A 24,630-nucleotide genomic window follows, 5' to 3' on the forward strand; every position below is an offset into this window, starting at 1 on the left:
TCTTGTTCTTTAATGTTTCTTAAGGGACTAGCTAACCATATGACCCACTCATTTACTTCAATTTGAGCTCGGAAGAGGAAAATTGAGGTTGGGAAAGATTAATTAACAAGAATTTTGGGCTTTAAACCTCATCTAATAACTTGAGCTAGAAATAGGAAATTTAACTTGAGATCAATTGCTTGTGCTTAATATCACATTCCAAGGTTTGGAAAAGCTTAGAGCGAAATTCATTGATTTGGTTGGAAAACTTTCAATGGGATTTTACAAATCATTATCAAACACTTATACCCTTTTACTATGGAAATCATACAATTATAGTCCCTTAAGAGATATATAAGTATTTAAATATATTAAATATCATCTTTAAAAGATAAGTTAAAATTATAAATAAAAAGTTTTTATGTGTTCATTGTTTATGATATTTTAAAAAGGAAACATTTTTATTGAAAATCTTTATTTACGTCTTTGATTTTAAAAGAGAAGAAATATCTTTTAAACATGTATCTTTTGGAACTTTTAGAATAAAACATGAATACAAATTAGTGTAACTATAAAACAGACTGTAATTTTGCATATAGTATTTTGCATAAAAATAAAAAGGATTCGGGTTTAACCGACCCAATTGCCGCGTTCAGTTACCCATGCCCGTTGCTTTCAATAGTCTATATATCTCCCGCTTCATTTTGGAAATCGCTCAGATTTCAACTTTCAATTCTCAGCCATGGAACCGTCACGGTCAGCGAACTCGGGTTCCAATTCAAAACGAACTTCAAATTCAAATAGCAATCAAAGTAACAAGAAGAAGAAGACGAATCAAAAGACCCTAGGCATGGCTTGGGGTGCCAATTCTCGTTCTGCTTCTCGTCCTTGTTTTAATAGTTCACCTTTCTCCAATTTCGGCAGGTTAAATCTTCTTCTTTCTTTACTTTGTAGTTTAAGACTGGCCACTAGTGGAATATGTTGATCATCAAGAAATATTGTTCGTTCTTATTATTGCAATGAAAAGAGTCGGAGTAAAATCTTCTTCTTTCTTTACTTTGTTTCTTGAACATTATATTCAATATCTGAACTGTTCTAATAGACTGGAGAGTGTTTTCTTTGGAGTTTACTTCGAATAGACGATCATCAAGAAAGTTCAAGACCGGCCACTAGTGGAATGTGTGTTGATCATCAAGTAATCTTATTCTTATTGCTTTAGAGACATTACATGAAAAGAGTCTGAGTAAAATCTTCTTCTTTCTTTACTTTGTTGGCACTGATATTGTGAAATCTTGAACATTAATTAGAATCTTTGTACATTATCTTGAATATTTGAACAGTTTTAATCAGCTGAAGAGTGTTTTTCCTTTGAGTTGACTTCGAATTAGGTGATCATCAAGAAAGTTTTTGACCGGCCACTAGTGGAATTTGTTGATCATCAAGAAATATTATTTTAATTACTTTATAGACGTTAATTATTGGAATTAAAGGAGTCCAATTAGTTTGTTGTTAGAGCATAGTTCATTGATTTTTATGGACTGTTTTTAGAGTTTGACTTCATATGTCTCCTCTATATGGCCAAGTACACGTCTTGCTTACAATTTACTTCATAAAAGACCCCTCCACTCTGATTTGATGTGTATAGTGTGTACTATATGACTTGTTTTTGGTGCTGATTTCCTGATCTTTCCATTGTGGCTTTTGACAACTTTGCTGTAGTTACATGGCCGTGAAGAATCAAAAGCTTCACGAGCAGTTTGATGCGGAGGCATCAAGCACTTCTCTCAGTGGTCCAAGCTCTTCAAAACCTATATTTCATAGTGTTTCCATTTTTGTTGATGGATACACGGTTCCTTCCAGTCAGGTTTAGTGCATTATGGTTTCTTTCTGGTCTATTTCCTGTTATTCTCATGACGGAGATTAATGTGATATGATTGCTTGAAGATATGAATTAAAAGAATAATGATGTTGAATAATTGTTTCATCAATAAAAAACCTTCTCTAAATTTTGAACTGTCGAAACAAATGATTACTTGTATTCTTGCTTTCCGTGACACGAATAGTCTCTACTTTTGTAAGAAAGAGTTCATTTAATCTGCATGTAACCCCGCATACAAACATCCATCTTCATTGCAATCAATACATTGAGTATAGAATTATCATATTCTTTTCTGTACCTCACTGATTGTCTCATATGGAAGATTAGGTAGCTTCTCTTGCAGTTTATTGAATTGAACAATACTTCTTCAGGAACTTCGAGGATATATGTTGAAGCATGGAGGCCGTTTTGAAAATTATTTTTCTAGGCGTCGTGTTACTCATATAATCTGTAGTAATCTTCCCGACAGTAAGGTCAAGAATTTAAGGTCAGTTCTAAACCAAGTTCATCAGGCTGTCAGTTTCTTATTTTTGTATCTCTGCTGAAACAGAAATTGCAATTTTTTTCTAAGATTTGTTTGAATTTGATATAGGTCCTTTAGCAGGGGACTTCCAGTAGTCAAACCCACATGGGTGTTGGATTCTGTTGCTGCAAATAAGCTTCTGAATTGTAAGTTTATATTTCTATGACTTTCTTTTTAACACAATCTAGCATGTTCACCACTTGTTTACTTTTTAGCTCTTTTATGGTGATTTTCCCTGAAAACATCTTTGTGGGTGAAAGGATATTGTTTGCAGAAGTTATTTTGGGGGACCTGTGCTTCTCCTCCTCTTAGGCCTCTTTTTATTTCTTGAATTAGCAAGGGGGATAAAAAAGAGGAGAACAAGGAAGTGCTCTTTTACGTGTCTTCTAGTTATGTTTGTATTATATATTTGTATTGCAAAGTTTACAACTTCAGGCCTAGCTCCATCTTGTGAAGAGTCTACTTGAAGGGAAACACAGAAATGCTAAAGTACTTGAATCGTAAGAAGATTACCTTGTTCCCTTAGACGAGAAGTTTATTATGAGGTGCATGCACCTTTTCAAGTTCTTTATGAGTCCTGGGATATTCCATGAATTTTGTTTCCATCATTTTCTTGTAAACTTTGATGAGTCTACTTTCTGATGCTTCATGCCACTTACATCAGTACTTTCAATTTTCTCTCTTACTAAGCAACATCGGTTCTCTGTGTTGTTCTGTTGTTTTCAGGGGTTCCTTATCAGCTTGATCAGCTTGCAAGTGAAGCTAATAACCAGCCTAAGCTTTCTGCTTTCTTTATGAAAAACATTGCTGTTTCTGATGATGCAGCAACATGTTCAACTGGCCAAGCGACATCTAGAGTTGAGAGCCCATTGTCATATTCTGGACCAATTGAAGATCCTATATCCTTTGAAGAGTGGCAATCTGCAGAAGATTTGAAGCCTTGTACTCTAGAATTTAAAGAAGATCTAGTGCAAGAAAACTACAATATAGATAGAGTTGAAGAGTCAAGTTGTGGCATGGCAATGCAAGAACTGAGTGATGCTGCAAGTGGAGATGGAAGCCATGCTCCATTTTCAGCACCTTCCAGTCCTCACAATGATGGATCAGCTTGTAGCGACTGGACGAGTGATCCTGTTAAAGAGGGACCATCAAATTCAAAGATTCCTAGGTCTCCTAATCAGGGACATTCAACTCTAGTTGATCCTAATTTTGTGGAAAACTACTTTAAGGTACACATGTTGATATCTTGACATTAGCATTGCTCTTGCTTGAATCTTGTATTTACAACACCCCCCCACCCCCCACCCCCCCACACACACACAAAAAAAAAAAAAAAAAAAAAAAGAAAAAACCCATAATGAACAATCTCTACGCCAAGTCCGTTCTTCTTTTTCCTTTTGCTAGAGTGTTGATGTTAGATTATATTGTTATAATTGTTAAGTTAATTATCATCACATATTACAACACCTTTCTGCAAATATAACTTGGTTTTTGGAGCTCACCTTTAAATTTTGATGCGGACTAGTAAGTGTGAAACGAGCTTACGAAGTCGATTTTGATAGATGTGTTGGACTAAACATCCAACCTGGACTTTGAGGCAATGGGTGTAGTAACTTAAGATGAACTCCCCGGATGCCCTTTATACAGCCGACGTGGGGTATAGTATATATACATACACACACAATATGTATATTGATAACTTGGGGGATGTTATGTTATGTATCTCCAACACCTTACCAAAAAAAATATATGCATCTCCAACACTTTGATAGGTGAAATGCCAGGATACATTATTTTTATCATAATAGGGCACCAAAGAGGAGCCTCTCATGTGCAAAAAGCTTTTGTTCAAAGGATAGAGAAGGCTGAGCTCATAGAAAAATATGTTAAAGGTGCTATGATGTTGGTATTCTTTTTTCCAAGGATTGCCAACAGGAGATCCACATGCTCATATCAACTTTTTTTTTTTTGGGTTAAAGTTGTTTTAATGACTAATCATAAGTTATCAACTTACTTTATGCTTCTGCTGTTGCTGGACCTTTGAAGAGTGTGGAAGATCTAATTTCATTTGAATATGAAGAATCAACAGCCAACTCATATCTAGATATAGTGTTGCTTATATTACTTATACTAAATTCTCGGCAACCAGATTTTCTGGGGCCTTTTGATGCAATGAGATTACCTGCTTATGCTTGTGGATCTGTTAATTTGAATTTGTTCATTAGCAGCTATTGCATGGTACAACTAATATATACATAAATGTATGTGTACATTGATCAAGTAATTGCATATCAAATATTAAAAACACCTAATGCCGAAGTGGCTGACATATTCCTCATGGGCTTTTGTCTTCAGTATTCTAGGTTGCATTTCATTGGTACCTGGAGAAACCGGTATCGTAAACGATTTCCTAGCTCCCCTGGTGGGTTTAGATGCACAAGTTCAGGCCCTAGTTCTTCAGCCACAGCAAATAAGACGATCATTATTCATGTGGATATGGTAATTTCTGCTTCGATGGTCTGAAAACTTGACTTGTCCTCTTTCTGTTGTTATGCTTGCTTCTATGTTCTGGATCCTCTTCCTTCTCATCCTCCTCGATCTGAAGGAATGTCATATATATGATATATTACTCATCTCTGTAGATTATTCTCTGTACTGAAACAATCAATTCAACTTTACTTTTTCAGGATTGCTTTTTTGTGTCTGTGGTCATTAGGAAGCGCCCTGAGTTGAAGGATAAACCTGTTGCCATTTGCCATTCAGATAATCCACGCGGAACAGCAGAAATATCGTCAGCAAATTATCCTGCTAGGGGTTATGGTCAGTCTTTCAGTCAGTAATTCAATCTTTCCATAAACATCATCCTGTGTTAGAAATTCGGTCGTCATTCAAGCCTTTTTTTTCTTATAGGAGTAAAGGCTGGAATGTTTGTCAGAGATGCCAAGTCACGTTGCCCTCACCTAGTCATACTTTCTTATGACTTTGAAGCTTATGAGGAGGTGGTCATGATATTTCAGTTTCTTCATCTTGTTCTTTTTTCCCCGTTTAATCATATTCTTTTTTATTTGGATTTTGAGTCCTAATTTCTGATTTCATTTGCAGGTTGCTGATCGCTTTTATAACATCTTGCACAAGTACTGCAACAAAGTGCAAGTATGGCCTCAAAACTGTTTGTTGAGCAATTTCGTGATGTTTATATCTCTTGATTGGAAATTGCTACCGAATGCAGGCCGTAAGTTGTGATGAAGCTTTTGTAGATGCCACTGATTCTGGAGTAGAGGACATTCAAGCTTTTGTCTCAGTGATTAGAAAGGAGATTCTTGAGGCAACAGGCTGTACTGCTAGTGCTGGTATCGCTGGGAATATGCTTATGGCTCGTCTTGCTACTAGGATTGCAAAACCTGATGGGCAGTGTTACATTCCTGCTGAGAAGGTAGCTTACTTCGAGCTGTATTTTTGATGTATGAAGAGGAGAGAACTTATGTTTTGATTTCTGCTTTATACGTGTATCTTCTACTGCAGCTACATCTTTATTGGTTACATGTCATTGCTTTCTCTTTAACTATTCGTTGTTAACCTCCTTACCCAATAGTCCACCATGCATTGTGAATTTGCACGTACTTCTAAAAAGGATATGCCTGCAAGTGAAATCAGATTTTATAGGCTCCACTGTCTAAAAGTGAGGTTTCTGCCAGGGCTTCTCCATTGCCACATGAGAGGTTATTTTTGCTTCATTTTATTTATGTCTTCATCCTGTTCAAGCATAATAACCTTTTTTGCTGCAAGAATCTGGAGTTCAGATGGAAATCAGATGAATCCTTGAATTATTTTACTAAAAAGAAATTAAACAATTCCAGTTTCTTATTACCCTATAAATAGAAAAAAAGATATCCTTGAATTTTTTGCTAAGGATAAATCCCAGAAAAGGGCTATTTTGATCACATAGTTTTGTGCCACCACTGATACTGTTCTATATCAAACACATTTCTCTTCTTTAGATCCTTTGATTAACTTTCCTTTTTGATCATCTTTTATTCTAGTGTCTACTACACGTAGTGGAAAAAGAGGAAAACAAAGGCTTGAAGATCATTCTAGAGAAGTAAAATAATTACTGTGATTTCACTGTGCTGATTTATCTTGTTGGCTATATTAGGTGGAGGAGCACCTGTGTGAACTTCCAGTAAAAGCACTTCCTGGAATTGGTCATGTGTTGGAAGAGAAGTTGAATAGGAGACAAATCACAACTTGTGGGCAGCTGCGTATGATTCCCAAGGTATTCATTGTTTAATATTTGTTTCTTTCTGCAATATATTGGTGATTGCTGTCATGGTTTCGGTTTTTCTATCTACTTATAGTTTTGTGTACAACAAGCACTGTTTTGAATCTCCTTTGATCTGGTTTCTCTCAGATACGTTTCACACTTGAAGAAACACTACAAGAGGACTTCATGAATCGTTAAATCTCTTGCTACAGAGATCTTCTTGTTCATTTTATCTTTGTTACTATGTTTCTTTTTTTAAAAAATAAGATGATGGTATTCTATTAAAGCTAAGTACTAGGATGGTACTGACAATTGTATGAAGGGGTATGTCTGTTATATCTGTGAGAGTTTGTAAGCAGAGTTTCTTCTAAGCGGGTGGCCTAGCGGTTGAGAGCTGAAGTGACAGCCTTGGGAACCAAGGATTGCCGTCTAGCAGGGACGACACTACTTGAATTCTTCCAATCTTTCTAAGCTACGGAAAGGGGGGGGGGGGGGGGGGGGTTAGAGTTATTTGATACCTAGGCCAGTGGAGGTTGTAGGTACAGTAGATTAGTTGAGATGCGCAGCATCTGCCCAGATACTACTGTTCCTAACAGAAGAGTAACGTTATGTTAAGTCTACTTGTCTATTTGCCTTCTCCATCCAAAGCCCTCCATGAAAAAGGTTTCACGTTTAACAGGTAATCTCAATTGGATAGCTATTAAAGAAAGATGACGGTTGTTATTCATTCTGTCTGCTTGAGTCAGAGTCCTCTTTGCCACTCGTCTCCCCAGTTTCATGCGCACATTCCCACCAATGTAAAATCGAGCATCCTTGGAACCTTCATTAACTAGAGCTGATGAAATAGGGGATAAATTGTTTATTTAATGCTGCATTTAACCAATTTGGCTTGCTGATCAGCTCCTGGAGTTTATTTCAGCTGGTGATGTTTTGTTAAACTCGTGATTAAAATGTTTTCAAATGTATGATCATTCGGCAAAAATGAGAATATCTTGTCTTCTTATTGTAACTATGATCTAATCAGTGCTTTTTAAATCCCTATGGGGGTTATTTCTTTTGATGAAAAAGTATGTCGAAAACATCACAGCACTTGTTAGATCGTTGGTTTGTTATCTTTTCTTAGAATTGCTCAAGACTTGTCTTATAGATTAAAGAAGCAATTTTTTTAATTGAACACTTTCATCATTTTTTTGCTGTTATTCAGCTGGCCGAGTAGGATGCTTTTCTCCTTTATATGATACTTATCGAAACACAAATCGTGGTGGCACAAAGAATGCTTTATATAATGAAATATGGATTATATAATCTCCCGCTCATTTGTTTTGTTTCCAGGAAACTCTCCAGAAGGACTTTGGTTCTAAAACCGGCACTACGCTATGGAACTATAGTAGAGGGATAGACGATCGGTTGGTTGGCATGATACAGGTTAGGACCAACACAGAATATCTTACTGTACCGCTTTTGTTTGTAGGCTTTCTTTTGGATGGTGTCATAGTCACACAACTGACTCACGAACTCCGATTGACCTTTATTTCACCGTTTCTTATTGTTTTGGATATTGGAGACTTGCTTAATGATTGATGAGGATTTCCTTTGCCTCCTGTGCTTGTTCTTGCTTCTAAATTGCTCATTGATTTTGGTGCCAATATAAGCACAGCCGCTCAAGTGGTATCGGGGTATGTGTGTGTGTGTATATATTTATGATATTTTCAGAGCAAAATTCTGTTTCCAATTCGAACACTGTAAGTTGTACGTATACACTTGCATTGTATTTCTGTAGAGGTCTTAAAAGCTGTTCTAGTACCTGTCAAAAGGAAGCAAATACTAGTTACATGCTTCACAAATCTGCATCATGAAGTTTGTCATTTTTGTTTTGAATCAGTCATGTGGGCTCAAGCCAAATATATAAGCCTCTCGATAACTTTTGCAGGAAAGCAAATCCATAGGTGCAGATGTTAACTGGGGCGTGAGGTTCAAGGATCTGAAAGATGTTAGATTTCCACTAAAATCATTGTTTGTATACCAAAATCATTGTTTGTATACCTTTGTATTAATGCTTATAAAATACCTCAATTCAGGTACAACATTTTCTGTTAAACCTTTGCAAGGAGGTTTCATTACGTTTGCAGGGGTGTGGAGTGATAGGCCGGAAGTTTACCTTGAAGGTCTCTCTCTCTCTCTCTGTTTTTTTCCTTATGTAGCCATTTTTTTAAGATTATAGTTCATCACTGAACTCTTTTAGTAGAACTAGTCATATAGTTGGTTCTTATGCTGTTTTTGCACCTAAATATAACAATACAGATAAAGAAAAGGAGGAGTGATGCAGGGGAGCCAGTAAAGTATTTGGGCTGTGGTGTTTGTGATAACTTGAGCCATTCTGTCACGGTATTAATATTTTCCGTGATAACCTTCTGCTCTATGTTTTTTAATTGTAAGAATTTTTTTTCTTACTTCATGGTATTAATTGCATTGTGCCACTTGTAGGTGCCAATGGCTACAGATAGCGTTGATGTGCTTGAGAGAATCGTTTCACAGCTTTTTACTACTTCACACATTGGTAATTGCTTCTAAGTGAATGCTACACTTTAAAATAAGGGTTTAAGCCCGCACCCAAGGGTGTGGCCTAGTGGATAATGAACTGGGTGTGAACCTTGGAGATCAGGTTCAAATTCCAGCAAACACTAGGTGGTTTCTTTCTAGGGTGAAGGCCAAAATGGAAATGAATTATCTTAAGAAATTTTAGTTGATCTCGGTGTCATTTCAATGTAAATAGCGTGTTTAACTTTGTTCTCTGGGATCAATTCACTTCACATTCAAAGTTATGGGCTTTTGTTGTGATTTTAGTCTGGGTTATCCTTCTTACTTGCTAGTTTTGGTTTTCATCTTGATACATCTGTGGCAAAATGATTATCTGAATTGATTTGAGAGTCGAACAAATGGTTCTTGACTGTAATTATCAAATATGCTTTTTTCTTTTGTCCATAGGGGAAATATAGAACTCTATTGTTTTTCATATAATTCTAATACTTGACTTAATTCTCAGAAGCTGAATCAGTCAAATTAAACTTTAATGAACTAAATAGGCCTTATCAATTTGGGACAGAGTATCAGCTTTTGTGTGTGACATTCCATATCCAAGCAGCTTTCAGTAAACTAATTCATTTGATACATTATGTTATTAAGGAAAACTCTGAGCTAACCATTTGAGCATTGCTCTGTGCTTCTTGTTTCTTATCCTTCTTCAACTTCTGTCCCCCGTTTGATTTTTGGAAGAGTCTGAATAGTAATCGTAACTCCGCAACCTTCTATAGGGCTGAGGTAATGTCACTGTAATTTCGTTCTTTGATATAGTTTTTGTGTACACACACACAAGCATTTCTCTATTGGTATTACTATTGCTGATAAGCTCAACAAAGAGGGAGAAATGGAAAGTTGCTCGTTTCCTCTCATGCAGAAGCTCGGCTACTTGTTTTTCATGATTTAGCCAAATTATTGTAAGAACAAGAGTTGTCTTTGAGAGTCATATTAACCATCAAATCTTGAGATTCAAGTTTAAATTGTAACATACAAGTGTCGTAAGTGTTACGATGGTGAAGAGAGCTGGGAGAAGCCTTTTCCTCTTTCCCTTCAATAGGGAGTTTCTGCACTAGCGGCGTTTCTTTTTCACTTAATTGCTAGCTGTATCAAATCTGTAATCTATTCATAGTGAATTTGTAAGATTGCAGACTTTTAAAATTTTCTCTTAAGAATGTTGAATTCCCTTTGGATCAATGAGTTTTAGAGTAACAAACTTCAATTTTACTTCCACATCAACCATTTCTTTGTTGGTTATTTAAAAAAACGTTGTTCTTTTTGTGTCAGAAATAAGCCAAAAGCTATGACTTGTAGGATAATACCCTGTTTTCTGCTTGTATGATTGCTGTTTGAATCTTCGGTGCAGATGTGGAGGACATAAGAGGCATGGGATTGCAGGTCTCAAAGCTTGAAACTGCGGATAGTTCCAAACAAGGTTTTTGTTCTGACTAGAATGTCTTTTCTAGTTACTTACCGTTCCTGTAAAATGCTTGGGCTTTTCTTCATGTTTCATACATCTCTCTATGCCAGTTATGATGTTATGAGGGCGACAGTATGCCATTTAGGAACTGGATTTTCTACTAATTTCATCGACATATATCCAGGGAAAGAGAAATATTCCATCAGATCTTGGCTCACTTCTGCCTCTGCTAAGACGGGTCACCAAAAAGGTGCTGATGCAGGTTTGACTTCCTCGCTTGCTTTCATTGGCTTGTCCAAATATTTATTGCCTCTAATCATGCCTATTGTATGATAGAAATATTACTAACACACTTATCTGGTACTGAAACTCTATGCTGGTTTCGATTGGCTGTGTTCTAATCTCATGGGAGGTTGTAAACCTTTTATAGGAATCTCTTTAATTTGTGTGTCTAAAAAATACTTGAGGACATCATAGTTTATTATTTAGATTGTTTCCTTTCTCTGTCCATAACAAGAGAAACTCAATGGGATTTTTTATTGCAGCAGCACTGATGGATGTGGAATCTCTTTTTCAATGCGTCTGTTATAAAGTTTAGCATGATGGCCTTATGTTGTTGCTTCATGTCAATTTATTCCAACTCCTATTTCTGTGTTTTCAACAAGTTATTAACTAAAAAGTATCGCCAAACTTGTATTGAGTTCATTTTCCACTGAAGACATGCTGGATGAGTCTGAATTCGATCTACTTCTGATATTACAGATAACGGTAAAAACAGTATTGGTGAACGACAGGCTCAGTTGCAGGGTGATCCAAGTACACCTTTCATTGAAATAAGTGCAGCTTCGCCCTCCGGTACTGCTGGTTTTGGACAGAGCGGAACTCTTCCTCCTATGAACGAGCTTGATATAGGAGTTATAGAGTCTCTTCCTCCTGAGGTCTTTTCAGAAATTAATGACATGTATGATGGAAAATTGGCTCATTTTATTATTGAAAATAGAAGCAAAGGTGAGGGTACATTCCTATAAATTACAGAGGGCAGTTGGTTAACCCAATTAGCTTATGTATATACCATGTTGTTATAAGCTTTTACCTCAATTCTCATATCTTTTAAATTAGGTGTATCAGAAAAAGAAAACATATCTTCTGTTTGCCCTGCTGCACCAGATGAAGCTTTTGCTGCTCATGAGGTATCTTTATTTTTTTTTCTCTTCTGGGGATGGGTTAGTATTTGGCCTGGGTTAATAATATTGGTGATGATGGTTATCTTGTTTCGACAACTTCATGGTGTTGATTTCTGGTGGCTATTATAGGAGCAGCAGTATAATGAAGAGGAAATCCAAGTAGTCTCTTTTCCTAATAAGCTTTTTGGTGATATGAAAAGTGAGCCAATGTCTGATGCTAGTGTACCCAATCCGGACGTGGTTGTTAATGCTCCTGTCTCGGGAGGCATCAGTCTAATGCCCACTTCTCTAAGTCAAGTAGACACCTCGGTTTTTGAAGAATTGCCTGAGGAGTTGAGAACAGATATACTTGAACTCCTTCCTGCACACAGGAACAATGAATCTTCACTAGATGCTTCATTGGTCTGTTCTGATAATAGAAACAGTAGTCCTTCTATTTCAAGCATTGATTTGTGGGTTGGGAATCCACCAGAATGGGTTGAAATATTCAAAGCCAGCAATTGTCAGATTTTGCGCGTTTTGGCAGAGATGTATCAGAGAGCAGGAGCAAAGAAACAGTTATCTGCTATATTGCAGAGGACTATGTCTCAGATTTATATTCTCCCCGATGTCAGCACTGATGGATGGGCTGAGGCTGTTAGTTGCTTATGCGAGCTTATCAAGCAGTATCTAAAATTAAAAATTTCAGCTGATATTGAAGAGGTTTACATTTGTTCTTGCCTTTTAAGAAGGTATATACCAGAGACTAAACTTATCTGCAGCGTGTGTTCATTCTCTTAAGCACATCTCTTTTCTTGGCACTTGCTTCTGTATTTCTTTTCTTCTTTGTGATCTTAAATTTCTTTGTTGATGCTATTGTATTCCTTCATATTCATCCTTGGAAACTTGAAGTAGAAACTCAATGCGATGCTTATACATGCAGAGTCCAAGGTGATATGGAAGTTAGACAGCCACTAAGTGTAGTTTCTCAAGTAAAATATTTTGATAAAACTTTTCAGGTAAAATTTTGGAGGACACAGACTGGCAGACTTACGGTCTCGCTATACTACAACAATTATTCTTTAATCCCAAACAAGTTGGGGTCAGCTATATGAATCCTCACTTTTCGATTTAAGCTCAACTCATGTCATCATCATGCCAAATAAAAATAAAAGTAAAAAAATAAATTAATATATATAAATGCAACAACAACAACAACATACCCAGTGTGATCCCACAAGTGAAGTTAGGGGAGGGTAGAGTGTACGCAGACCTTACCCTTACCTTGGGAGGTAGAGAGGCTGTTTCCGATAGAACCTCGGCTCAAGGTTCTGTTGATTTAAATATATATGAATAATAACAATAATAATAATCATAATATTAGAAGTTCTCTAGCTAGTCTAATTTTTTTTGCCTATTAGTGATATCATCTATAGGTTGGACTTAAGCGGCCTGCATTCACTATCATATAGTGTTGTTGGTCTTATAGTTGTTCTGTAGAACTTACCTTTCAATTTGGTAGCCATCCTTTTATCACATAACACCTTGATAACACTTCTCTATTTCAATCATCTGGTTTTAATTCTATAAGTAACATCTTCATCTACCATTCCATTCTCTTGCCTAGATATCTAAATCGATTGCATTTTGGCAGCACCTCAACGTTGTTCTTCTCATGCTGACTAAACTTGGTGCATGTATTCAATTCTACTTGTACTTATCCTTAAAAATCCTCTCTCTATAGTGCTTCTCCATAGTTCAAGCTTTTAGTTGACACCCTCGCTAGTTTTGTCAATTGACACTATCATCAATAAATAGCATACACAATGGGACCTCATCTTTTATTGTGTTGGTTAGCTCAATCATAACTTGGGTAAACAAGTAGGGCCTCAATGTTGATCTGTGGTGTAGACCCACTGTTACTGGAAACTTTTTTGTATCTCCTATTACTGTTCTCACGTTATTGACGGCTCCTTCATACATGTCCATTATGACATTTATATATTTAATATGAATTCCTTTCTTCGCCATCCCGCCAAAGGACCTTTATGGTACTCTATCATATGCTTGCCCCTTCCTAAAAAATAAAAAAAAATAAAAAAATTTGTTATTGTCGGAAATGTCAGTATAAATACTGGAGTAAGGGCTTTAGTATCCAAGAAAACTTAGGATAGAGTACTATAAAATGCAGTCTTCACAGATTCACATAGGCTTCTCCTGTTTTTTTACCTTCCACAACAGCTGGTGAGGAAAACTGGAGGGACTCTTGAAAGCTGTCTTTTCAATTTTTTTTTCCTTCTTCTTTGTCCTTTCTTCTGGTGCTTTTGGTAAATACCTTGTCTAGTATAATGATGACGTAAGCCTTCATACACCTCATCAATATCTTTGTTGTTTGGATATTTTGGAATTCTTTTGCATTGTTTATTCTTTAATAATATTTACCTGTTTTACTGCGAGCAACAGCACAAGTAAACATGGAAAAGTGTAACGCCGCAAATACATTTATGATTTCTTATGAATGAAGGCCGGGTCTGACAATATTGAAATTGTGACATCAGGTTAACTGCAAGGTCAAAAATTTTCCTAGATGTTTACAACGACTTGCTTCCTCATTTTCAGGTACCATAAGTAGTCCAATTTTATTATTCTTGTTGATATGTGTATCCATAACTAGTTAGTAAGTGCAGGCTATTATTTTCAAAACCAGTTACACTTAGATGTTGCTAAACTTTTTAATTAGGTAGAGTCTCTTTTTTGATAGTGATTACAGAAGACTTGCTCTAAAAGGTTAAAGTATAAAGTTAGGGAATCTTTTCTGATATATTGTTATTATATCTGGATGAGAGAAGAATTGAAACAGCAATACAATAAAATGAGAGTGACATCTTAGAAAGTCTTTGAATTCTTCTGATGCGTAGCGTCCTTTTTTACAATAGCAAATTCAAGTTTAGAATCTGATTTAGCAGTGAATTCGTGACCTAGCCTGATCAACATTTTATCTCAATTGGTAGGCATCGGTTAGTGAGAACTATGGTGGAAGCTTTTATATAGCTTCTGTGAAGGAGTGATGTGTGGCGTGCCTTCTTTGCCAAACAAGTGTCAGGTGCTCTACGTCTACAAGTGCCCTTTCTGTGTGCTCACTTGCTCTACCTGTAAATTGGCTTTCGATGCAAAGGACCTCTGGTACAAGAACTCACACCTGGTCTAACAGAAGATCATGCGAATTTTTGATAGTACCACATGAAGTTAGAAGAGCTCTGTTATCTTTGCCGTCCCGTCTTCTAAGATAGTGCCTTTTGTTATGTAGGTGAGTGCTTCTTCTTTCTACACTAGCAATCTTGCTTTTTTGACTTCTCTGGGAAATTTATTGAATTTGTAAGTTCTCCTTATTCTTGATTTGCCGTGGGTCTATCGGAAACAACCTCTCTACCCTCACTCAAGGTAGAGGGGTAAGGTCTGTGTACACCCCACCCTCCCCAGAGCCTAAGTTACTCGGACTCTTCGAAAGTGTTGCCGCACCCGTGTCGGATCCTCCAAAAATACACTACTCCTGACTGATCCGACACGCACCTGATGACATCTTAGGAGAGTCTGAGTAACATAGCCCAGAGCCCACTTGAGGGATCACACTGGGTATGTTGTTGTTGTTCCTTATTCTTGATTTCTCTTCTTCCCCTCTTCTCATGTGTCTCAGAAGGACCTAGATACGTCCTTTACTCTATGAGATTTTTCCTGTTAAAGATTTCTGAAACTGTAAAGTACTGCCTTTTCTGTTGAAGATTTTGTAACCTTCAAATGGTCATCGTGAACCAAGACGTGATAGAGGGTTATTTCTAATCCACATCCCATTTGTCATTTCTTGAATCTTCTTTTTATTTTCGTATGCTATTTAAAGCATTCACATCTTTCACTTATTTCCTCTTCAACAGAGAGTTGAAATCATAGTCATATAGAGTGGGGTTGCATTGGGTCTGATAAGGTGTTTTCCCAGATTAAACTGACAGAACTGGAGATCATTGTAGGTACCTATGTGTTTCGAGAGAGTTATTTCCAATTTGGTGATGTGAACTGCTTGAGTCAGTTAAACATGTATTCATTTTGTCCTAGGCTTACTTTCTGGAGGTCCTGTATGGATGATGTTCCAAGGACTATTTTCTGGAGGTCCTGTGAAACAAGAATGCTATTTTTCGCTTCCCCAAAGTTGATGCATTGTTTGAATGGCGTCTCTTCCTAGAGGGGATTCAGTAAATTAGAAGTGTTAAAACAATTAAACAATAAGTAAATAAAATTCTCCTTTCTCTAGCAGTTTGAGCTTTTATATGCTATGCTCACACAATTCAACATGATATCCAAGTAGGCGCTTTGGATTCTATGTCTCATTCACTTGTTAACAGATTAGTAGTATTTAATATGTGCTTGCCCAAGTAAAAGGAATGAGGAGTCCATACAGAATCAATTTAATAGGTACAAATATCCTCTGTAATAATTTGAACTTTTAGATGAGGTAGTAGTCACACGATTTAGCAGGAAGGAGAAAGGAGTTCGTGGCTTACAAGGCGTCAAAATTGATAGTTGGAGAAGTATTGGACAACAAAAGGATGAAGTGGTGTTGACACCATTGCCCTGTGAGAGGACAGCTTTTGTCCTTCCGTGTCATCATTACTACTACCATTTTGGTGTACTGTCAAGAAAAACTGGTTCATGGAAAACAGTGCCTGTTTGTCCTTGACTTGCTTGATTCTTCTGTTTAAGGATATTTTTATCTCCCTTTATGTATGCTATTTTCTTCCCACTTCTCTCTCTTCTTTTCTAGTTTTATTGTGCCAGTGATGATAATGCTTATATTTGATTTTGTTATTACAGAAAGGAATCCTAGGAGTCTGCATTTGTCTGTACTTTGGCGTTATTGGTCAGGCCTCACTCCACTGTAAATGCTGGTTGGATTGAGGAGCAGTTTCCATGATTGTGGATTGCTCAGATGCAGTGTTGAGGCAGAAAGATGCAAGGTGCTAAGTTCATGGTTGACCATGCACCTTAAATTAAGTGCTAAAAAGATTGCTTGAGAGATCATTGGACTTCTTGGATGGTAATGTCTTATAATTTTGATATGATTATATCTATCTTTAATTGTGAAGAAGTTTGTATGATTCCCCTGCAAATTTGCACGCGAAAATAATGTGATTGTTTAGGCACCCACACGTTTTAGTTTGATAATTGAGTAGAGTTTCTTCTTCCTTCTCGGTATGTACGTCTTTGATACACTCGTATTTATATTTGTTGTACCTGAATATTGCCTGTTGTTATTGTCCTACATGAGTGAGTCCCTTTCTATTTCACTCTGATACTCTTACCTTAACCAATAAATATCATAATGACTCCGTTTGTGGGATACTCTACCTTAACAAGGCGCTATATTTGTAGGTTTGCTGAGATTGTTGAGTTGTTACTATTTGAGTGTGGTTCTGTAAGTACAAACTATTTAAGTCTCTGTTGAAAGGCTAAAATATTGATGTTCAGAAAAGGTTTTGGACACTTTCCTGGAAGTGTGTTTGGTTACCAAGCTTCGGTTTCAAATTAAATATGCTCAGTTTGCCATTATGCAGTCCAGTACACAGTTAATTAAACATTCCTATAGCTGACCTCGATAAATTTAGGATCGGATATTGGGTCGCGGGTTGCTCCATGTGGGCTGACCCGACCAGGTTAGTAGAGATAAAGAATAAAAGAGGTTATTAATTATGTGAGAAGTAAAGAATAAAAGAGGTTATTCGGAGCGAACTATTCAGGTTCTTGAGGATATGCTTCGTGCGTGTGTGATAGATTTCGGTGGGGATTGGGATCAGTTCTTGGGTATGACAGATTCTTGAAAAAAGCTGGTCGAAAAATAATTCATTTTATTGTGTTTGCTTGTCATAAGATATTAGCAAATGACTTTTCTTACTTCTCAACTGTAGTATTCTCGCAGTTCCGGTAACTTTATGACTTCATATCCATCACTTAAACATTATTATCCATCTTTAATGTTCAAGAAGTTACCAGAAGGTATGTCGTTTTTTCGGAAATACCTTTTCTCATACCGAACGCACCGTGTTTTTTATTTTTCATGTTAATGAAGATGGAATATTTTGTGCTGGAAACAGGTAGATAATTTTTGAATTTGTTTGGTCCACAGGTTACTAGCAGGTAGAAACTTTGTTTACATGAAAAACATTGGCCTGTCACAGTCGTAATTGAAGCATATATGCAAGCGTCAGCCAGCACCTGATCTGGCCATGAAAATTAAAGAATACCTGCTCGTGCTCATCACGTTTTGCCGTCGCATTTTTCAAACAGCGTGCAATATATGTACGACTGTTGACCCAGTTCACAGTTGAAATCGCACTGTTGGTTTTCAAAATTCTTGATTTAAATACATGTGAGGCTCAAAGGTGGATCCAGCATTTGAATTTTAAAGCACGGCTTTAAGTGTTAATGACTGGATTCTAAATTTAATGTGTACATAATTAACGAACTTTTCAGCACAAGTATACTGTTTTGAGTATAGGTTACTGGGTTCAACTGAATCCGTATCTGAGCTAAATTTAATGTGTACATAATTAACGAACTTTTCAGCACAAGTATACTGTTTTGAGTATAGGTTACTGGGTTCAACTGAATCCGTATCTGAGCTTTTACCTCCGCCCCTGGTGGTGCCCCAACATTTATCTTTTGAAATGTTTCCTTATCTCAGTTACAAGGATTTGCTAGCCGTCTTGCTTGAATTTTGAATTGGCTTGACACGTCGTCAGTGCACTCTAGTAATATTCAAACTTCATCAACTATTATTTGTGTTTCATGGTGGAATGAAAATACCAACTGGCTTCTTTTTCGTTTTTCTATTATTTTTTTCTGGGTATTTTCCCTAGTCGTTCTCCAAAGAGCTGCTCGTCAGTTGTCAGCATGAGGGATATTCTAAAACCGGAAAAGGTGTAAAGACTAACAAGTTAAAATTAGTGTTGCCAAAATGAAGCATTTAGGTCTGATCAAATATGCCGGTTTATATTTGATAAGATCTCTCTTTTTGGATGTTGCCTTCACGAGGTTCTTCAAATTCAAGCATTCATACAGAGGTTAAACTCTATGCATGGACTGTCAATGGATATTTACACAATTTAGGTCTCAGGTAATTTACATGTAGGTTTTTGAAAGAAGCAATGATTGAAACCTTAGTAAATGCGATTACTATCTTTGTTTTGGGGAAAAACATAAAAGTTTCACCGAGATGGGAAATATGATAATTAATTTGTTAAAACAGGTTAAACTGAAGAATTACCTTTGTTAAATTGCATTAAAAATGTAAAAATCATTTACAATGTCGGTGGATTGAACTTTAGTCCAATTTATATTCGACACATGCAATTTGGGTAAAAGGTAGGCAACTGAGGCTGCTAATTCTCTGGTCAAAATCCTCACATCTGACCAGTGATCCACCGGCTCATACAAAAGCTGATGAAAAAAAGGGTGCATCTTATTAAGAATGGAAGTATGTACAACAAGAAAGTCCACAAAAGACGCTTGTAGAGGAACGTGTACGTGTCCTCAGTCGTCAGAACACCAATTTGTGTGTGGCGTTGGCAAAGTTGTGTGTCTCAAAAGTAGGTAGGGTTGGAGGAAGGGAGGCATGGTTCGACCAATGTTTTGATAGACTATTCATTCTTTGGTCTTAGTCTCTACCCCCTGTTTGGATGGTGGTTTCCCGTGGTTATGATTTTCTATGAAACCATATTTGTTTTCATTGTTCATAAAATTATGTGGTATGGTGTTGTAAATTCGTGGTTCATTCCATGTTTATATAACCATGAAAAGTTCCAATGTTTGAAACCACGAATTTGATGATTTTTCCGTGGTTATGTATTACATTTCTCCATTATACCCACCCTCCACCATCCACTCCACCTCACACCCACCCTACCACTCACCCCCACCCCAACCCGCTTTACCACCCACGCCCACCCCACCCCGCCCTACCACCCACCCCTACCCCTCAACTACCCCACTCCTCTGCCACCCACCCACTACCCCTCACCACCGCCCAACCCCACCCCACAACAACTCACCCCCACCCTCATCCCACACCACCCACCCCTCTACCACTCCCACCCACTACCTAGCCCCACCCTCATAACCCACTACCCCCACTCTCATCCTACAACCACCCACCTGACACCACTCACCCCTCCACCACCCCCACCCACTACCTACTTATTTTTAAAGTTCCTATTTTATTCTTTATCTGAGTTTTATTAATATATATAAATTAATTTCTAATTAAGAGTTAAGGGTATTTTAGTAAACTTATAAGTTATTATACAGTACCATACCGTCAAACCAAACAATACAAATGTTATTAAACCACAACAAACGATACAGTCTATCTAAACATTGTGTTCATTAATACAGTATAATACAATACAACACTATACTGTACCATACCATATTGTACATTAATGAACCACGGGAAATAACCATCCAAACATATTAAAATTCATGGTCTAAAACAAGTCATAGATATTTGTGTGGCTGTAAATCATTTCATTAAGGGTAAACGGGAGAATTGTAAGTTAAATTATTTCTAAATATAGCAACATATCATCCTTTTTGGGACAGATGAAAAAGAAAAGTGTATCACATAAATTGGGATAAAGGGAGTATAAAATTTCTAGCATAACTTGTTCAGATATGAGCAACCTAAAATTTAACAAAGCCAACCATCAAGTTATGTCACGGATTATTATATCTGGTACAACCAACCAAATATATAGAGGATATAATGTACAATTTTATTACTACCGTAAAGGATTTGCCGTCAGCCCAACTGCATGAGATTTACCTTTCTTTTTAAACTTGATGTTTAGTTAAATATATCAGATTGGGACGGAGGAAGTATGTATTATTATATGAGTGATAAGAATGTGGATAAAAGTAACTAAAGACAGAAAAGGTCCTCAAAAGTGATTGCTTGTTATATAAAAATTCTTACTGTATATCAGTTATCGTTTACAATCTTTGCATTAATATTATACACCGTTGAAATAACTCCTGCCTAACTAGCTAGTTCGTGAACCAAATCACCTTCGTTTGCACTGTATCTGTCACCACTTTCTCTTTATCATTGTTTACTTTTGCCTATAATTAATTTTCTGTTTTTGAATATGAAAATTATATTTTTAAAAGGAGAAATCGAGTGTACAACGTCGTAATTATTTTTTCAATATTTTGACTATTGTATACGGAACTCCGTCCTCCTTTCGGAGCTGATGGAGGAATACTCAATGTTCCTTTGTTTGACTTTGTGAAATTCTTTCATAACATGCGCCACATGTATATACCACTCTAGTTTAACGTTTTCAAACCAAAAATTCAATCCTATGAAAGAAGAATTTCAATTCTTACGACGTCCGCCTTAAATAAACATAATAAGTCAAAGTACTGGGACAACCAAAGTCAAAGAAACATACCTTTCTTGCACTTCTACGTAACCAAATACCAATCCCTGCTACTTTGTCGCCTTTATAAATATGGTGACAAACCCTTCATTTAGAAAATGCAAACCAACCATAAAAATAAAATTAGGTGCTTCCGTTTTATTTTACTAAGAAATTTCAGATCGTTGTCTTACAAGTGCTCATCTAGCTCCCTCTCAAGAAATAACAACGCTGTAAAATGAAGAGTTTCAAGTCTTTTCTGGTGGCTCTAAATGCCATTGCAATATCTCTCATTTTTGTGTGGCTTTCAAGTTCCATGCAGGTGGAGGGGTCAAGAGACCTTAAGGAAGAGCATTCATTGATCTCTTCAGTGGTAGAGAATTTAGTTAAACAGAGAGCATATTCTGGGCCAAGTCATCGTGGACGAGGTCACTAGCTAGTTTCATGTTTCATTTCTGTATTCATAGTTCCATCATTCCAAAAATCACATATCCAAAACTTTGGATTACAAAACATGATCTGCTGCTGCAAGCTTTATGGAGTTGCCTAAAATCCCAAGAGATAGAGGCACATATTCATTTCTTTGATTAAATTAGTTTGGCCTTTCCTGGTTGATTAATTATTTTTTGTCTCATTCTGTTTCTTTTAAATTTATACAATTGGTGGGTTCAATGTAAATCATAGGTACTCTAATGTTTTTATTTTTATTTTTTTCCAATAGTAGGATACATTTGATTAACGAGCCTTGTTGATACTAAAGTTCTTATATCTGAAAATTTATATTTTCCCAACTATGATTTTTTAAATATGTAACTACATATGTAAACCATAAAGATGATGTCTTGTTATTATCATAAATTACGTCATTATACTAAACGAATTCATATGTTGGTAAACTATTGATTTGTCATTTGTAAGTTTACCAACTCAAATGCGCATCTTTCAAATTGTTGCCTCGAGTACAGTGTGATACGTGGAAGGCTGGCTGGCTTAGGGTTTGGGCCTCAAATACATATTACATGGGTTTGTACCTCAGTTATATCTTACTTGGATTTGGGCCGAATGATATTAAGTTCTTCACGGGTCAGACTTAGCATAGGTTGGTCCATGCAACAGAGTCCAAAAAAGTGAACGATTACTAATGGCAGACCCTTAAACTTGACTCTGCTGGCAAGTATGCCCTCCAACTTTTGGGGTGCACAAGTAGGCAGCCACATCATTGTCACGTCAGCATTTATGTTCACGTGTTCAACTTTAGACAAGTTGAGGTGGCTACTTGTGCACACCAAAAGTTGAAAGGCATACTTGCCGGCTGAGGTCAAGTTTCAGGGCCTGTTATTTATTATGCCATTACTAATCTAAATGAAAAATAATTAAAAAGTGTAAATTTGGCCTTTCGACCCCAGGATTTCACTGGGTATCTTACTTGGTATGTCGTTGTAAATTTGTCCTTTCGACGAGCTGAAAGATTTTTTTTTTTACCAACTTGAAGTCTTGATTGAATGTTGGACCAATAATTCCACTTGTTAAATTTAGCCCTACTACTTTATGTTATGGACCAAACATTACTGAAAAGAAGTAAATTAGTTTTGAGGGACCAACCAAATCACCGAAGAATAGACCAACACTAAAGTTTGGAGCCTAAAGATAAGACAGTTTTCATTTTGACCTTTCTCCCTCTCATAGTAGAGTTGAATTCCAACGTTAGTGGATTTTGCTGGATTATTGTATATAATGATTTGTTCCTATAAGATAAGTATTGATAATAGTTGTAATTTCTGGGCCTATACACAGAGAGAATACTGCTAATATAATTCCTGCCTCATTATTCCAAGCCCACAGGTGCATTATACTCGTGTATAAATATAGTTTTGTTTTTTAGTTCAAAAATGTTCTTTTGAGGAAATTTAGTACTCCTACTTTGAAATGGTAAAGGTACTATTAGTTTTAATGTTACAACAAGGCACCTCTATCAAAATATGAATAACCAAATTCAAACCTTCTGTTTCCGGTGAAACCAGTAGAACCACTAGCTCAACAAAGAAGACCAATGATGATATAAAGAAATGAAGCACAAAATGGTTATTTGGGATATGGATCAATATTATCCTCTTTTGGATCAATTCTATTTTGGGCCTCAACAATCAGATATAGGGCAATTTGCACGATTGTTCTTATTCGGGGGTGGTCTTTAATATTTGTCCCTCAAATTGCTGATATTTAATTTTTGGACTTTGCCTAAAATACCTTGAGGTTTTGGATTCGAATCCCGGCTCAATCCAAAATAAATAAATCGTAAGGCAGAGTTTCGTTGCAAAATTAGGCATATTCGGGAGATCTAACTTTTGTAGAATTCCACCAGAGTAAATTTTTTTGCCTTAAGCCAGACTTTTCGCGAAGCCTTGCCTTGTGATTTTTTTTTTATTGAGCGGGGGTTCGAACCTAGAATCTCGGGGTATTTTCGGCTACTTTTTTAAGCGAAGGACAAAAATTAAAGACCAGCGCCTTTGAAGGACAATCAATGCAAAAAAAGACCACGCCCAAATTGCTGGTATTTAATTTTTGTCCTTCGCCTATAATACCTCGAGGTACTGGGTTCGAACCCCGGCTCAGTAAAAAAAAGTTCGCAATGCAGAGTTTAGTAGCAAAGTATGCCTATTCGGTCAAAAGTCTGCCTTATACGGTAGAGGTTTGCCTTGCAAAGTAAGAAAAAAAAAATGCCTTAAGGCGAAGTCTGCCGGAGAATTTTGCATTAAGGTTAATCTCTGCCGTTTCAGGCAGAATTTTGCATTAAGGTTAAACTCTGCCTTATAAGACAGACTTTTGCCCGAATAAGCATACTTTGCTACCAAGCTCTGCCTTGCCAATTTTTTTTTTAAAAATTAACTGAGCAATGGTTCGAAACCTAACCCATAAAATTTTAGGCGAAAGACAACAATTAAAGACCACCAATTTGAGGGGCAAAAATTAAGGACCACCCGAACGAAGGACAATCGTGCAAATTGGCCTACAAGAACACGAAGGACAATCGTGCAAATTGGCCCGCAAGAGTAGGTTCGTAGGACAATCGTGCAAATTTCCCTTCATTTCAAGAATGAAAGCTTTTTGTAGATGTACAAGTAAATTTATAAATAATATTAAAAAAATCATTATTATCTTTATTTGTACAGTTTTGTTTATTTTAAACCCCTCTAGGATACGTTAGATCCACCTAAATAGATTGATGCCATATCATCAGTTATTTTATAAAAATTACAACTTTTATATAAAAAAAAAAAAAACTCAAACCTTTCTCTTCTCTCTCCACCCTCCCATTTCTCCCTCTTCCCCCAACCACCACGGCACCACCACTCCCTCCTCCATCACC

At 36.7% G+C, this 24,630-nt stretch overlaps 1 protein-coding gene across 9 annotated transcripts; it reads left to right on the plus strand.

Annotated features, from left to right (window-relative positions):
• Positions 1–606: 606 nt before the first annotated feature.
• LOC132598979 (DNA repair protein REV1) lies at positions 607–18,620 on the plus strand. 9 transcript variants are annotated; one of them, XM_060312166.1, is made up of 25 exons: positions 608–903; positions 1,699–1,843; positions 2,230–2,345; positions 2,451–2,527; positions 3,108–3,610; positions 4,737–4,880; positions 5,069–5,201; positions 5,292–5,380; positions 5,484–5,534; positions 5,611–5,814; positions 6,535–6,654; positions 7,975–8,067; positions 8,573–8,632; positions 8,721–8,807; positions 8,944–9,027; positions 9,127–9,199; positions 10,583–10,651; positions 10,821–10,898; positions 11,399–11,644; positions 11,756–11,826; positions 11,950–12,551; positions 14,358–14,418; positions 16,663–17,527; positions 17,563–17,841; positions 17,972–18,620. In XM_060312166.1, exons 1-23 carry the CDS (start codon positions 722–724, stop codon positions 16,744–16,746), a joined length of 3,372 nt encoding a protein of 1,123 aa, XP_060168149.1. In that variant the 5' UTR covers positions 608–721; the 3' UTR covers positions 16,747–17,527; positions 17,563–17,841; positions 17,972–18,620. The 9 variants fall into 9 exon arrangements, with proteins under 9 accessions (XP_060168152.1, XP_060168149.1, XP_060168150.1 ...); XM_060312167.1 differs by having other exon boundaries at positions 16,663–16,885; positions 17,754–17,841; XM_060312171.1 differs by lacking the exon at positions 17,563–17,841 and adding an exon at positions 14,811–15,174 and having other exon boundaries at positions 609–903; positions 16,663–16,885.
• Positions 18,621–24,630: the final 6,010 nt, after the last annotated feature.

This window comes from Lycium barbarum, chromosome 6 (genome assembly GCF_019175385.1).
Source record: "Lycium barbarum isolate Lr01 chromosome 6, ASM1917538v2, whole genome shotgun sequence".
NCBI classification, from domain to species: Eukaryota; Viridiplantae; Streptophyta; class Magnoliopsida; order Solanales; family Solanaceae; genus Lycium; species Lycium barbarum.